A 15663-nucleotide genomic window follows, 5' to 3' on the forward strand; every position below is an offset into this window, starting at 1 on the left:
CCATACAATCGTGGGCAACTACAATGGCAAGGCAGAGAGGTTGACTATGCTTGTTGGTACCAAGGAAGTCATCCAATGTCCAACTGCAGGCAACTCTCATCCTACCTTCTCCAGGATACATATACGAATTATTGCGGGTGACTGACTACATTATAGCTCTAGGAATCATCCAACATTGGTAATTGTGACAGTGTCCTCTGGGAAATCCATGCTCGTCACAAACGCTCCAGTCAGTGGGGGATGGCCACAGTGTCAACAAGAGGACAAATATGCTTTGGTGACCATTGTACTTTCTTCTTCGGCTCTGTTGCGACGGGGAAGACGTGCGTGGACCATGACACTCCAAAATTGCTCATTCACCTCTTGAGTCACTGCGACATTTCCAAAACGGGCGCTATCCTTTTACTTGCTTGCTGGACCATGTCCATGCTTACAGCCATGTCTTTTTTAGCACCGCCTCTCTCATGTTCTCTTCCAGCGGCTGGGAAAATGAGGCTAACATTGGTTCTCACCATCATCGCTACCACATGTTCAATTACCGCAGCAACTCTCGAAACTCCGCCGTCCTCCACATACATCTCAAAAAGCAGTTTCAGCAACACAATCCCGGCTCTGACTAATCGTAAATTGAACGAAGAACGCCCTACCGTCGCTTTCTGGGATGACGATCACGCTACAGAGGTGGATTGGAAGAAGTGCACAGCCAAAGGCGGTGCCCTGATGTGTGGCCTCGAAGGCTCCGATCAGGTCGCAGGCTGTCAGTTGAGAGACACTCACGAACCCCCATCAGCAGCGAGTCAGTACAACAGCGATCTCATGACTGAACTTCGTGACTGGTACTGGCGAGAAACTAACCCATCGGCGTTCAGTTGCAGTTTTTCTGAGCATTGGCACCTTTCGCACGCTATGCGGTCTCTGGGGCTGGACGGGAGACCGACGTCAGAAGGTGGAGACAACCAATGCTATAGGGTCGAACATTGGGATCCGGAGAAGAGGGATGATAAAGGCAACCAGATTGCGGCCATCAACCAATGGTACAGCGTCCCGGGTCACGACAAGCAGTACCGCGTGAGTTTCCTCCTTCACACGATGGTCGCATTCTTGCTAACAGTTGAACAGGCAACGAAGGCACACTTCGAGTTTGGCATCAATACCAAAGGCGGCGCCATCTATGGTCTCTTCCTCGAGAGTGCTTTAGCCTCGGCTAAGAGCCTTTGGGGTGGCGGTACTAAAGAGCCTAACAGAGACGATCTTCCCCAGCTCCGCGCCTTTTCAGATATTGTGTGGGCGTTCTGGGTTCGCAACAACCCCAACATCAAGAACATTCGCTACTTCTTCATGATAGGCATCTCCAACGATTCGACGAACCAGATCATTGCTTCCTGTCTACGTGACGCTGGGGCCGAGCTGAGCGAGTGGCCTGGGACTAACTTCTCTGCTACTACGGATCAAGGCCACGCGCTTCTCGGTGGGTTCCTTCCAATGCCGAGAACTAATTCCAGAGACTAACACAGAACAGGCTCTCCGAACGGTGCTACCTTTGCATACCTGCTTATGCAGCACAAAGCACAGCTCGGCCAGAAGATCATCACCAAGATTACTGTCTTCAGACCAGAGACTGATGACGACGTCAGGTTCGTCGACGCTTCTCTTTGCTTCCATATGGCAGATGGTCCACAACCACCGCCTGATGATGCTGCTATGGCCGCTACTAATGTGGCGGGCGCTCAAAGTCTGCAGAGAACAAATTTGAAAGCTTCGCAAGATTCAAAAGATTCTCCAGTAGCCAGTATGGCCAGGGTCCACAAAATCTACATGTAACCGATGGCCAGCTTCAGATAAGACGACCGTGTGACCAGACATGCAACCGAAGCTCGCTGTACTGGTGTGAAGACAGGCAGTGAGAGACCGTTACTGTTAATAGAAGCTTGGCCATATTCCTTCACGTCTCACATCTGATTGGTCCTTGTGGGATATAGGACAGACCTGACCATCTCGAGATAGGCCGACGTGGCGAACAGGATGCGAGCAGGATGCGATAAGGTGAAGCCCACAGCGGCGCAGCCCGCACAGCAATGGGTCCATGTGGGGTTTTCCAAAGTTCCTTCCGCCGCACCTGGCGAAGCGCACACCAATGCATCAATGTCTACAACTTCCCAATTCGTATGTGCGAGCTTTCCGTCAAGCTGTCGCATCATCAACCACTATGGTGTTTCTCCAGCGTATCGTCTTCATTCTCATCCGGGCAATATACAGAGCGTACCTGGCACGGCATCGCCCAAAGACTACCGGTCGATCATTGCGGGTAAGGCCGCTTCCCCTGGAGGGCGTTGACTGAAGCACATCACAAGATGCTCGATCCAGTACTTCGCTAGCCTCGAAGAGCGTGTGGGAGGCGATGGACGTTGCGTATCCTGGGATCGGCCAAAGCGGGCATCCTGCCGCAATCCAGCCTCTCAGGATCTACACTCGTGTATAGCGTCATCCTTGCGGATATGCTACATAGCCGTTGCTATAGGTCGGACTTGCTGCCGACAAGACACTAAAGGACAGGGTCGACTATACCTTCGACCTTCGCCAAGAGAATGGAACGCCCGGAGATGGCGCTATGCGGGGTTGGCCAATCAGAAAAGCCGTGGCAAAGCTCCTATCTACTAGACGTTTCCTTGATATTGCAAGCGATAAAGGTCTTGGCTCTTGGCATCGGGATGCATGTTCAATTGGGAAGGTATGGTAAAGAGGTGTGTAGGGCTTCTCCATCTACGATTCGTCCGTGCGGGGTGATGGCCTTAGGCTAGCACATGACCCCGGCGACTGTAAGATTCCATGCTACTGGAGATCTACGATATCTCAACCTCCTTCCTTTTAGGTTACCTGACATGGTGTAGCGTAGGGATGCATGCAGTCTGATCAGTCTCCTGTCAACAAGTACTGTTTCGACGCGAAGTCACGCCCTGCGGCCGATGTCTTGTCAGGTGCCTTTTGGGGATTAACACCATGGATAGACGTCTTGTGAGGTGCCCTTCGGGGATCATCGTTCCGACGTTGCTGAAACACGTAGCGATACCTGGTGGCCGATGAGGAAGGAGATCTTTTTGATAGCTGCTGATGCAATTTGGATGTCTTGTGAAGTGCCTATTACGGACTACCTTTCTGATACCGCTGGATCGCGCAACAGAACCAGGTGGCGGATGAGGAAGGAGACTTTTCGTAGCGCCGGATCCACGTGAGGACTCTATCTTGATGGTGATGGTCAGGGTGTGATGCAACTCACAACGCTGAAGCTGGACCAAGTATAAGTATGGGTGCGTGTTCTCGTCCAAGTTGAATCACCCCATCAGTGCCGCAGACTCATCTTCTTAGGATCTCGCCTCTGCAACATCGACGCCTCGTCTCTTCATTCTTACTCTCAACACCATCGCAATGGAGCTCACCGGATTCCTCGCTGCTCTGGCAGTCTTCCTGCCTATCGTCTACGGCGCCCCTACCACGGCTGCCAACAGCCTCCACCCCGAGATCCTCGCTGCCATGAAGCGTGACTTGGGACTTGACGCTGAGCAGGCCCACGTTCGTGTTGCCCGCGAGCTCAAGGCCACCGAGGTCATCGAGCAGCTCCGCACCAAGGCTGGCAGCTCCTTCGGTGGTGCCTGGCTCGTCGACGGCGAGCTCAAGGTCGCTGTCACTGACGAGGCCTTGACATCCGAGGTTACCGATGCGGGTGCCACCGCCTTGGTCGTTGACACTCCTCTCTCCAAGCTTCAGGAGGCCCAGAAGGCCCTTGACAACCTGGACATTGAGGCTGCCCTTGGCAAGCGCTCCGAGGAGGCTGCCAGCGGAATCGCATCCTACTACGTCGACGTCATCGCCAACAAGCTCGTGCTAGAGGCCCTTGCCGACAGCACTGCTGAGGCTGCGGAGCTTGCCAAGCAGGTCGGTCTGACCGAGTCTGAGTTCGAGGTCAAGGTCGTCGACGCTCTCCCGACCACCTTTGCCACAATCCGTGGTGGCGATGCCTACCTTATCAACCGAGGTGGACGATGCTCTGTCGGCTTCTCTGTCACCGGTGGTTTCGTTACTGCTGGCCACTGCGGTACTGCCGGCGCCTCTGCCTCTACCACCTCCGGTGTTGCCATCGGAACCTTCTCGGGTTCCGTTTTCCCAGGAAACGGAGACTACGCCTACGTTCGCGGTACCACTGCAAACACCTACAGTGGTAGGATCAACAACTACAGCGGCAGCACTCTTCCCGTGTCAGGCAGCACTGCTGCTGCTGTTGGATCCAGCATCTGCCGCTCCGGCTCCACCACTGGTGTCTTCTGCGGTGCCGTTCGCGCTCTGGGGGCCAGTGTCTCCTACGCCGAGGGCCGTGTCACTGGTCTTACCCAGACCAGTGTCTGCGCTGAGCCTGGTGACTCTGGCGGTTCTTGTAAGCAATACCTTCTACCGACTTGATGTGATATATATACTGACTTGAATTGTAGTCTACTCTGGTGCTCAAGCCCAGGGTGTCACCTCCGGAGGCTCTGGCAACTGCAACACTGGTGGTACCACCTACTTCCAGCCCGTCAACGAGATCCTCTCTGCTTACGGACTCACCTTGACCCGCGGTTAGATTGCTATCTGGTCCAGTCTTTGATATGACTGTTGAGAGGGATATGGCTGGTAGAATGCGCAAGTTGTATATATCTGAATTTAGTTGCAAGCCACTTCGTACCACACTTGAAGCTTCTGTGATGTTATGGCGCATAACTACAAGCATACTTATCCTACCACAGCTAGTCTCCGGTCAGATTGTTCCAAGAAAGTGTTTCCATTCCAGAATACCATTGCCATTCGGGGACGGCGAGTGATGTAAGAGGGCGAGGTATTAGGAATCACAAGCGACCACCTCGAAAGGGACGCTAGGTTTGGACGCGTTCCTGGAATGAGGTTTGTGGTTTTCGATTCGCCTATCGTATGCGAAGGTTAAAATATAATCTCTGGCAACTATCGGTCAGTTGTATCAGCTTGAGTAGCATCTGTGAGTTTGGTGTTTCATAGTTGTTCGCTCGCGCAATGTGCATCGGGACGGTCGGCTTTGCCTCGCCGTGTCGCCATGGATAAGACGCGAGCTTATCGATAAAAGTGCGTCATTGGCCCAGTTAGGAAACGTGTTCCGATAAGCTCTTTCCTCCTTGGTATGTTTAAAATTACACCAGTGTTACTACGACGAGAGACCGTATACACTCTATCTTGTCGACCACTACGCGTGCGTTGATGCAGTCATCCAGGATTTTACCAATGTCAAACCTGCTGATCGGTCGCGAATGCTCGGAGCTCAAAGTGGTACTGGTCAGGCCCACCGCCTCTACGACTCACGCATATCGCGCTTTCTTCCGTTCATGCGCTCATCACAGCCGCTCTTAGTCTGCTGCGCTTCTCCAGTTTCAACAATGTTGAAGATGTGCGCTGCCTGTCTGCCCCGATGTTGCCCACAGGTCTTCTTACTCTCGGCTTCAGATGACATGCCGCAAGCATTGGCAAGGGCGACTTCTCGGCCCTCACTAAAGGATGTTGAGGAGCGTACCCAAACAAGCTCCCTCGCAACCGCGGCAATAGAATAGACGCACTAGTATTGTTAAGGCTCTTCCAAAGTCTAAAAAAGTAAGACGGAATAGCAACAATCAGTAATCCGTCTCACAAGGCAGTTTCTCAAAAACCGTACATCCATGCGCTACGGCCCCGAGTAGCAGGCCCAAACAGGACCGGAGTAAACAGCCCACATGCGCTATACCGAATATAGCCAGCACAGCCACCCCCTTCGTGATGTTGATTGGTCACAATCCGTACTCGGGGGACGCAGGATTCGGCTGTCTCATGCTACTGCTGGGCCTTTTTGTTATCGATTCGAAGAGATGGATCAATTGGATGGCAGTGCCACAAGGCGTTATGTGTGTATACGCGGCTTCAATGCAGCTGCGACATGTACTTTTGTTGTTGCCTGGGGGACAGTGCGACAGCTTTATACTTCGTACTGGACTTGTCAGGCTAATAGGCTCAACTTCTCTTCGTTATACAGTACCGTTCATCTCTATCAAACAGTAACACTATTCACCTCGACCTGCACCCCGAAACACGAAAGCCTAAGATGACTATGGTTCAAGAACGCCCTCTACGTATCCTCACCCTCCTTACCAGCGCCCTCGCAACACCTCTCCTCATTGCCACGACAGTCGTATCCCTCCAGTCTCGTTACTGGTACTCACACCGCGATGTAACGGCCTTCTGTTTTGGCTACGTGCCACTCGTCATGACCGCTGTGGCGTCTGCTGTCAGCATTCTCCATCAACGACGGCGCGGTACTGTACCGGGGCCCAGATTCACTATTCTAGACGGGCTGGCGGGTATCGTGTATCTGGCCATACTCATTCCGATTTGGGCGGTCGAGGTTGGCGAACTGGGAGCACCGGGATATGGCCTATTGGCAGGATATACAACAGCCCCTATGATCGTCAATATGTAAGTGGTGTTGAAGGTTGGTAAGCAGGTCATTAGCTAACATCTTGTTAGGTTCGTTCACTTTTACTTCTTCGCTCTCAAGGCTCGATCAATGTTGTCTTCATTTGCTGCTCCCGAGGTGCACGAATGCCCTAACTGCCACAACAACTTCACAGTGGGCGCCCAACAGACCAGGGAGACAAACAAGGGTGGAGAGCGGTACAGTCTGTTGCGCGGAGAGGACTACCTCGATACCGACGCTGACGCGGAGCCATACATCGATGCAAGCGCTAGACCATCCGAGGAGCAGCTTCGGCCTGAATGCGACGTCAAGGATGAAGGTAAAGGGAAGGCCATGATCGATGTGTGAGCGATGGCTTGGCCCAGTTAGTGTACAAGATATATGCTAGTCATGCAGCAGAATACCTGGAAGGGTAGGAGAAGAAGAGGGGCTGATTTAGCGAGCTTGGAGATGTTAAGAAAGAACGCCCATACACGGAGGCGGTGATCCGTCAAAGATCTGAGAGGATAACTTTCGCGCCGCGGCGTTTGATGAATGTGAAATAGACATAGAAATTCTCTTTGCTAACTCTGTGATGGTACTCTGAAATCCACAAACGCCATATTGTATTACAATCTCAATTTGGTCTATGTACACAATCTCTCTGGTCTAGGGGCCCGGGGGTCCCTTTAATCGCAATCCTCGGCCTTCTGAGCCAAGCGTTCTGGGAATACCTCGCCTTGATCCCACTAAAAGTTGCGGAGTTAGTAAAGATTCTGTTCCTGCACAAATGCGAAACTTACGTGCTCGACAATGCATCCGCCCTCCCAACGATACCGGTCAACAACTTCTCCAAACCCCTGAGTTTGGTAGTTGAGCCAGCTTTGCGGCATTTCAAAAGCTGTACGTGTCGGGGTAATGTTCTGCGCAGCCCAAATTGGGGCAAGAAGGTTCCAGGCAGAGTCAGATCCGTTCTGCGCGGCGGGGTTGTGGTTCTATTCAAGGTTTGGTTAGTCGCCGTTAATCCTTTTGCAAGCGTCACAATTCTCTTACGATATAGTCCAGCGAGATGTATTCGAACGCCTCGCTGATATCTTGCTTGTAGATAAAGGCTTGGGCAAAGGCTTCAGCGCGTTTCTTTGTCTCTTTCTCGGTCGTGTTCATCACGCGCTCGCATGGTGCTGGCTTTACAGGAGCCGCCTGGCGTGCTTCAAGTGCGGCTGATCTGCTGTGTAGATCGGCTGGAGCAGCCATAACGGCTAGGGGTGCAAGCAATGCAGAGGCAAGAATGGTGAAGTGCATGTTGAAGATGGTTTCGAAGCGGTATACTGAAGCGATGTGCTGTGAAGCTGGAATATCAAAACGGGAAACAACGTGCAAATAAGTATATACTTATACTATAAACATGTACCTGAGTACCATCAATATACCTCGCACAGACCTACGATTAACGCCAAACTGACAATTAACGCCGCAATCTCCTTGATTAATTCGCCTAGTTGCCCCACCGGCTGTATTCCGGGGTAACATATGTGGCGGTTTCGCCATTTGTGGCTTCAGCTTTGTCGCAGCCTTGGTATGTTCTCGACGGCTTGTGTAGTAACCGGCAGTTGTTGTATAGGCGTATTTGTAATTGATCTTGTTTGTAGGGCTAGGACACGAACAGGTTCAAATGAAGGGGACACGAATTTGACCGAGGCTTGATGACGTTGGCGCATGGGTTGTGGGGCCAAGAACGCGGAAAACCTGACTCAATCAGCACCTAGCCGTTCGCCGCAAAACATCAGATAAGTGCTCTGGAACGCTGAATGGAAGGTCGATGGCTTAGACTCCTGAAACTGGTCTGACCGACACTCCACATCCCTTGGCCATACCATAATACGCGCGTAAACCACCGAGACCCTAGGTAGGTAATGACCACCTGCACTACGTGGATACGTCCACGGGTATCTCCATAACGAGAACATCAAGGCCCCTTCAGTCGTCGCCCCTTGGCCGACGGCATCTACCCGACATGACTACTATGTTCACCGTTTTCTATTGCACCACTCTGAACCAGCTCCATAAGCGTCCTCTCCAGGTGCACGGAAATAATCTTGTGCTCGTGGCCGGCTGCTCAATTCATGCAGGTGGACCACAACTGCTGTGGTAATTGCTAAGCTCATAGTCTAGGTAGCCCCTGATATACGCTGACTTCCTACAGTGGCATGAGGTGCTCTAGTTTGTGTAAACATCCCCTCAGCCCAGACGCCATCACCTGGAAGCGTTCTGGCTTGCGCGACCACTCCCTTTGTCGCCGCGCAATTGGACCGGTGTCCAGGTTCTAATGTCCGTCTTCAGCTTCGTCCGTCATCTTAACAATCTTACTTGCCAGCCCAGGCACGGCCTTCAACCGTCCTCGAGCCTTCCCGCTGTCGCGAAGCATTTGCAATTTCTCCTTGATGATTGCTACCTTCTTGTCTTGCAACTCCGCAGTGTCCTTGACAAGATTCATTCCTTTGTCGCGATACTTCAGACCATCTAAGTTTTGAGTACGCTTCTTCCAATGCTTCGGGCCAGGGAAAAGCTGGGTATATACATAAGGTTCTCCTTGACTGCCAGCGCTCCTTCGGAAGAGATCGAGAGCCTTGCTGTACACCTCAGGAAGACGAACAATGATTGCATTGCAGTCTTCATCGTCTGATAGGCTCTCAGAGTCAGAGACCTTCATGTACTCCTTCCAGTCGTCATGCAGCTCTCGTTGAGTGTTCCGGAGCCTTGACTTGCTCTGTTCGCTCGACTCAAACCGTACACCCTCACGCGCTTTGTGGACCCCATGCTCGGTCTTCTGGAAGGTTACACTGTTAGCCCATAGCTTCCTCCTCTTACAATTATTAGACGGCTGTTCGCGCTTGGGAGGCTCGACTCGCTTCTTGGGTGTTGGTGGTGGGCTGATCAGCTCTCCCGAGGCGCTGGCGATTATTGACAGCGTTTCAGGTACGTTTGACTGGTAGCATCTTGTTCCTGAGCCTTCGTGATGATGGTGGTTTGAACAAATTGCGGCTGCGTTGTTCTTGCTCACTTCGAATACCGTGTCAGACTCCAGCTTCTCGATTAGCGTGCGCTTGACTTGCTGTGCCAACTGCCGAGCCCAGACGTTTTCAGCAACTCGAGAGTGTCTTCAGCTGCCATGACCAAAATGTCGGTGAAAAACTCAAAGCCCTTCTTATCGTGCCTCCAAAGAAAGTTCAAAAACGCAGGACTAATATCCGGAAGCTTGAACGCCGCTGTCACACCAGTTGTGGAGCGTCTCAGGTTCTGCTGGGGGTGATGTAGCTCCTCGTAAACTCGGTCAATGACCATATCGCAAACATCGAAAGCTCTCATGACATGTGCGAACATGTAGAGATCTTCCAGCTTGTCCATAGACCATTCTATCTCTGTGGCCAGGAGACCTGGGTGACCAACGTCCAAGATCTCGACAACATCGTGAGTAGGCAAGATGGACCGAGAAGCAGGCGATATGCAAGCGACAAAGCGTGCGATCGTGCTGCCGTCTATGTCGTCTTCGTAAATAATCGTGTCGACGGTCGGATCCTCCATGATTGTATCGCATACAAAGACACAGTGTTCGCCGGTTAGCGCACGGCTCAAGACAGGTCGAGTAGGATCTTCGCGTCGAGCATCCCCGATCTTCCGTTTGAAGCTGAGAGTGTCTTGTCCTGCTCGGCTGATCTTAAATCGCTCGATTTCCACACCTTCAGCCTGCAGATCGCCCGCATCCACTTGCTTGGGGACAAAATCGGGAGGACTGAAAACGTCAGTATCTACCTCTAAGGTGGTGTTAATATGGAGTTCCTTACTTCTCTCGCTTCTTCTCAAAATCGAAGATCAACATGTTTAATGTCGGTTCCGTCTTAACCTTCCTCGAGAGAAGTCCCACCAAGCTTTTGTCCTGTTCACGAAGCAGCTTCACACGATCATTTTCCGTTTCCGTTTCCAAAACTTCCTCGAGTTCTCTATAGACCCTTTTCTGCAGTTCTGACTTACGAGTCTGCTTGATATTGCGCGTCGAAAGGTCGTTGCTGCTCTGTGGCATATTGGTGAAGCTGGGCGTTGTCACATCTACGTCGGCCGCTAGCAGGACCTTTCTCTTGGTTGGTATGTGTTCCTTTCCATGCAGTGTAGTTCCTCTAGAATGGTTGACTTCACGGCTTCCCATACTGTATATGGTCACAGTGATTCAGGTACCTAGGTATTACGTCGTGAGTTTGAACAGGAGTGAGAGTTGAGAAGCATAGAAAGGCGTGCGGTAACCAAGGTGAGAGCTCAACGTGCTATTAGAGCTCTTGAAATGGAAGAACACTTTCTCAATTCTCTGAGCGGGTTAAATGATGCTCGTGCGGTGTCATGCAAGGACAGAAGACATACCTAGTGTCGCTGCAAACAACGAAGTGAATGTGAAAAGGGGTGTTGAAATCAGCACATACTCCAGTCCTTCTCGATCCATGATTAGAACAGAGAGATATGCCATTTGCAATCAAGAGGAATGAAATAAAAAGAGATCAACGTGAATACGTGCCTGGGGTGTAGAGCCAAATGACCAAGCGCTGAAGGATGTGGAAACAACCTTGGAAGTGCACTCGCAATCATGTGCGTACATTTCATTTCCACCTCTTAATCTACCACTGTCTTGCGAATGATTTTTGGATACGGACTTTGCATGCCCAATTGATCGTTCCGGTGCTCAATTAGGAAGCTCACATGAGAAGACGCTTTGCCATTTGTAGTTAGTGGTCGCTGCAAATTTCCACAAGGGTCGTGCAGGAAGCGACCAGGTACCCGAGGTAGTCTCCCCTCTTCCCCCACATGACGAACGCGCGCCAACCTGCTTTTCTGTCGCGTCTTCTATGTCTCTCTCGTAACATACATAGCAAACAAGTAACCTACTTGAGCTTCGCTTCGTTCGATGTCCGACCGAGCCTTGAAAGATTCCCACCTCGGCGCGTGTTTGGCGCTGGCTTGTTGGCGCGAACCGCTGGATCAAACCCGATGTCCACCCGGGCGCTTAGCTGACTACATCATTGCACAATGACTTCGAGAGCTCGACAAACCCACTACGTCGGTATCGCCATGGATCAAAAGTGGAATGAGTGGTGCTGTGCCGCAATGTATTTTCGCAGAGAATAAATGCAGGTGCATGATGGACTAGATACGTGCATGGCTTAAGTAGTCTGCGTCTGTCTACTTCTCTGATGCGTAGACCATATGTTAGAGTTTGAGTGTTGATCGCCATGAATTCAACGTCGGAGAGTCTTGTGTCCTCCATCGGAGCGTTTCCTCATGCTCGGCCTGCAGCTGATAACTCAGCTCCATGCACAGGTTAGATATCAAGCGTACATTAAAGACTTTGACGACTAACAAAGTGGCAAGCACAATTACCGATGGGTCACAAAGGGAGCTGGCTTCCACCCACTTTCCGATGGTATTTTCTGTTGGTTCCGATGATTACTACCGCAACCTTGGGCATTGCTATATCACTACTGGTTTGGTATTCCCAACGTCATTACGGAATTGGTGCAGATACTGGATCTTCTGCGATACTCTTCGGATGGCGCTTCACACCAACCTTGTTAGCAGTACTGTACACCCAAACGACAGTCATTCTGTTCGAAGATGCAAAGAGGACGGAGCCGTTCGCAAGATTAGCCCAGGCACCTTTGGATGGCGTCAGCGCATACGGTACAGTGCTTCAGACACCAAGAGCATGGTGGGCTGTCTTTCTGGATATCACGTTCAAACGGAAGTCAATTGGCAGAACCAGCTGGTGTCTTATCTGCACCGCTCTCATCAACGTTGTGGCTCTTTTCGCTATATCCCCGTTGTCCTCCGCACTTCTTACATCTGAGGAGGTTGTAATCACCAAGACGCTCGACATTAGCAAAACCATCCCTAGAGCCGACTTCCAACTGCCCATCGTCGCAAATAGGGAAACCTACTTCAGAACAACATCCTCACTATTGAGAAATCTGTCTACTTCCGCGTGGATCAAGGACACTTCTATCACTCTTCCATTTCGGCCATCAACGGATATAGCTCAGCTCGGTCCTAATTTGGTATCTCAGTTCAGTTCCTGGACAGCAGAGACGACGATCATTCATGCAGACCTAGAATGCCAGGATATGGCACTAGAGAGCGCCAATCTTGAACCGAAGAGGTACAAAGCCTACGATATCATGGGCCACGGACCGTACAAGGGAACGGAATCGATGGTGACTTTTGTCTTAACCTCGGACGATGGTTGCAGATACGAGATGACTGTTCATCCTGCAGTCAGTCCGGCCACGAATGGAGGGCTACTATGGACAAACACTTCTTCATTTTACGTTGAGGGTGGGGTATTACCTATTGGTAGGATACCTTTTCCTGCCAACGTCTCTTCAACTAGTCCATATGCACGCCACAATGCCTCCAAAGAATGCGCAGACCGCGACATCATCATCCTGAGCACTCCATGGACCAAGACTTTTGAGGTAGAGATGAACGAAGCCGCTGGATCAGGACTCGAGCCTAATCGGACCTACGAACGCTCGCCCGATTTCCGCATGAAGGCATTGCTCTGCCAATCACAGTACTCTCTGGAGAACCGTAATGTTACAACTTCAATAGGAAACAACAAAGAACCGAACATCACATCCATACAATCCGACGACATCCGACGCAAACCAGTCACGAAGGCGCTGATTGATATTCCCACGTTCGAATCGATGACACTACGAGATATTTGGAAAGATTACTTCAACGCAGAAAGCGTAGCGACAGATGCAGGCAGTGCTTTTGGTGGGTATGAGGGCCCTTACTCGAATCCAAACGTTACAAATCCTGTTCCTAGATTCTTTGGACTTGGTCCGCTGCTTGGCGCCCTTTATACGTTCAATGTTACGCAAATGTTGGATGATGAAGCATTCGTAGCTGAGGCGGCAAGAGTCAAAGGGCGATTCTTTACGGAATGTCTTCGTGAGGCTCTCAGCGATCCGGATGCAACTGCTACCAGTATCGTCAAAGGACAGGCAACCATAACCGAGGACAGGGTTGTTGTACTCCGAGAAATTGGGATCGCTTTGGCCGTTCTCTTCCTGGTGTCTTTCTTGCTACTTGCCATGGTACTATGGGTCTCGCGGCTGTCATTTCGACCGCTCGACCTCAGCATAGACCCTGGTAGTTCTATCGGACATGCTATGTTGCTTCGGTCCCAACCACTACGGTCGTCAACCTTTCGTGATGATCATCGTGTAGCAAGCTATGAGTTTCATCAAACTTTGCGAAACGACACTTTCTACACGCAGAACGGTCGTTTACATACGGCAGACAATGGCAATCGTACAGCTACACGTAAGTTTGCAATTGCGAAATCATCAAAGCTGAGAACTGACAACGTACTCAACAGCTTCCGCAATCTCCGGGTCTTCTAGTTTTCGGCAGCCCCTGGTGATCCGCTTGCGCATGCTGCTCTCCCTTTCCTGCTTTCTTGTCCTTATCCTTGTGGCTGTCCTAGTACTAAACGCGTTTTCTGCTAGGTCTCGATTATCTCAGCTTGCTTTCGTTTATCAAGCCGATGTGTCGAAGTTGGGCTTGAGCTTTTCCACATTCGCCCCTATATCTATTGCACCCACAGTCGTCAGTATAGCAATTGGCTTGTGGTGGGACCAGTTAGATTCGACCTTTAGAATCCTTCAGCCTTATATCACAATGTCACAAAAGCCGACATCGATTGCCAGCGGAGCAGGTCTGACGTACCAATCCAAAACCTGGGCTGGAGCGGCTATCAAGGCCGCTCGTAATAAGCACTGGATGCTGTTCCTAGTCGCTATCGGGAGTGTTCTTTGTCAGATTCGTATGGTCCCACCCGCCTCAAATGCCAGTAGGCTTGCTTATATTAGCTCCTTAGTCACTGTTTCGATGTCAGCGCTCTTCGAACGGCAAGCCGCGAACGTAGCCGATCACACAACTCTTGAAAGGACGCTAGGGCTTCGGCAAGTACCGATTATAACCACAGTGAGGACTTCTCCATCACGACTTCAAAGAGTTCAACCAGCCTTGCCTCCATTCAAAGTGCTCGATAGCCTCCTTCTTGACCCTACTAGAAGTTGGTTGCCAGGTGCTGCCATTCAGCTATCACTCAATGGTACTAAGCCTTCTTGGACTCAGGATGGCTGGAGCTTTGTACCTTTCAATCTTGGTAACATTCTCCAACCGAATTCCACAAGTAACACGCCATCACCCAACAACGTAACGGTTACAACATCCGCTATTCGTGCTCGTCTAGAATGCGAGGAAGTGCCTGAAATCGCCAACACCTCAACATGGCTCACTCATTCCAACGACACTCAATCTCTGGATAGTTCATACGATTTGAAAGGCTTGAAGAGTTATTATTCCTTCAATAGTACGATTTTCAACGACAGTCCGTCAAACACGTCAGCATTTGCCACCAACGCCATACTACGATGTTGTTCCAATGAGACCAACGACCAACCAGAAACAGCAGTGATAGGGTATTGGTCCCCAGTAGATGCTGGGAATTTCCCCAACGTAGACAGCCAATGGCCAATTCCATTTGTTACGAAATGGATTGTTGGTAGGCCTCTCACAGCAGCTGGGCCAGACGAGGATGACGGACAAATGCTACTATTCAAAGACGTACCAGATCTACAGGCCGCGCGCTGCATGCCAATCGTCGAAACGGCAGAAGCCAAAGTGGTTGTGAACCAAGGGACCGGCACGGTTCATTCATACGAGGTCATAGGGACCATTGACCCCGCACATTCAGCATGGTCTGAAGTGTTTGTCCGACATGCTCTGACGTATGGCAATACAAGTCAGCGTTATGATGAGACATACGATGGGCCTTTGAACATGACCACAAGCTATGGAGTCCTGTTTATGGGCTCCATGTTCAAAGCTGCAGACCCGAATGTCGGCCCAGGGAGGTCACTCGCCATGGAGTCTCTTCGCGACAATGCCTTTGTCATGCGCGATCCAGAGATAGGCATGAACATGGATCTGATGACATACAGCATGTACAGTCTTGCCAAGAAAGACCCACAAGCTTTGCTCGACTATGCGACACTTGTTGCACATGCAAACCAAACATTCCAAACGTTTTTCCAGCACTTCATCAGCCATGGTCTCTCCCTAGACGAGGG

General features: G+C 51.0%; 5 protein-coding genes across 5 annotated transcripts; 3 read left to right on the forward strand and 2 right to left on the reverse strand.

Moving 5' to 3' along the window:
- Window positions 1–906: 906 nt before the first annotated feature.
- Window positions 907–1821, forward strand: ACET3X_000978 (uncharacterized protein; the record flags this gene model as incomplete). The annotated part of the gene is made up of 3 exons (XM_069448333.1): window positions 907–1068; window positions 1120–1468; window positions 1520–1821. The coding sequence occupies 3 exons, from the start codon at window positions 907–909 to the stop codon at window positions 1819–1821; spliced, it is 813 nt and encodes a 270-aa protein (XP_069311220.1).
- A 1602-nt stretch (window positions 1822–3423) lies between these two features.
- ACET3X_000979 (uncharacterized protein) lies at window positions 3424–4612 on the forward strand (the record flags this gene model as incomplete). Its single annotated transcript, XM_069448334.1, has 2 exons — window positions 3424–4426; window positions 4482–4612. The coding sequence occupies 2 exons, from the start codon at window positions 3424–3426 to the stop codon at window positions 4610–4612; spliced, it is 1134 nt and encodes a 377-aa protein (XP_069311221.1).
- Window positions 4613–6127: 1515 nt separating this feature from the next.
- On the forward strand, window positions 6128–6847 carry ACET3X_000980 (uncharacterized protein; the record flags this gene model as incomplete). The annotated part of the gene is made up of 2 exons (XM_069448335.1): window positions 6128–6498; window positions 6550–6847. 2 exons carry the CDS (start codon window positions 6128–6130, stop codon window positions 6845–6847), a joined length of 669 nt encoding a protein of 222 aa, XP_069311222.1.
- Window positions 6848–7167: 320 nt separating this feature from the next.
- On the reverse strand, window positions 7168–7780 carry ACET3X_000981 (uncharacterized protein; the record flags this gene model as incomplete). The annotated part of the gene is made up of 3 exons (XM_069448336.1): window positions 7168–7227; window positions 7282–7473; window positions 7532–7780. The coding sequence occupies 3 exons, from the start codon at window positions 7778–7780 to the stop codon at window positions 7168–7170; spliced, it is 501 nt and encodes a 166-aa protein (XP_069311223.1).
- Window positions 7781–9571: 1791 nt separating this feature from the next.
- On the reverse strand, window positions 9572–10355 carry ACET3X_000982 (uncharacterized protein; the record flags this gene model as incomplete). The annotated part of the gene is made up of 2 exons (XM_069448338.1): window positions 9572–10268; window positions 10321–10355. 2 exons carry the CDS (start codon window positions 10353–10355, stop codon window positions 9572–9574), a joined length of 732 nt encoding a protein of 243 aa, XP_069311224.1.
- Between the last annotated feature and the right edge of the window lie 5308 nt (window positions 10356–15663).

The sequence above is a fragment of the Alternaria dauci genome, chromosome 1, assembly GCF_042100115.1.
Source record: "Alternaria dauci strain A2016 chromosome 1, whole genome shotgun sequence".
Classification (NCBI taxonomy): domain Eukaryota; kingdom Fungi; phylum Ascomycota; class Dothideomycetes; order Pleosporales; family Pleosporaceae; genus Alternaria; species Alternaria dauci.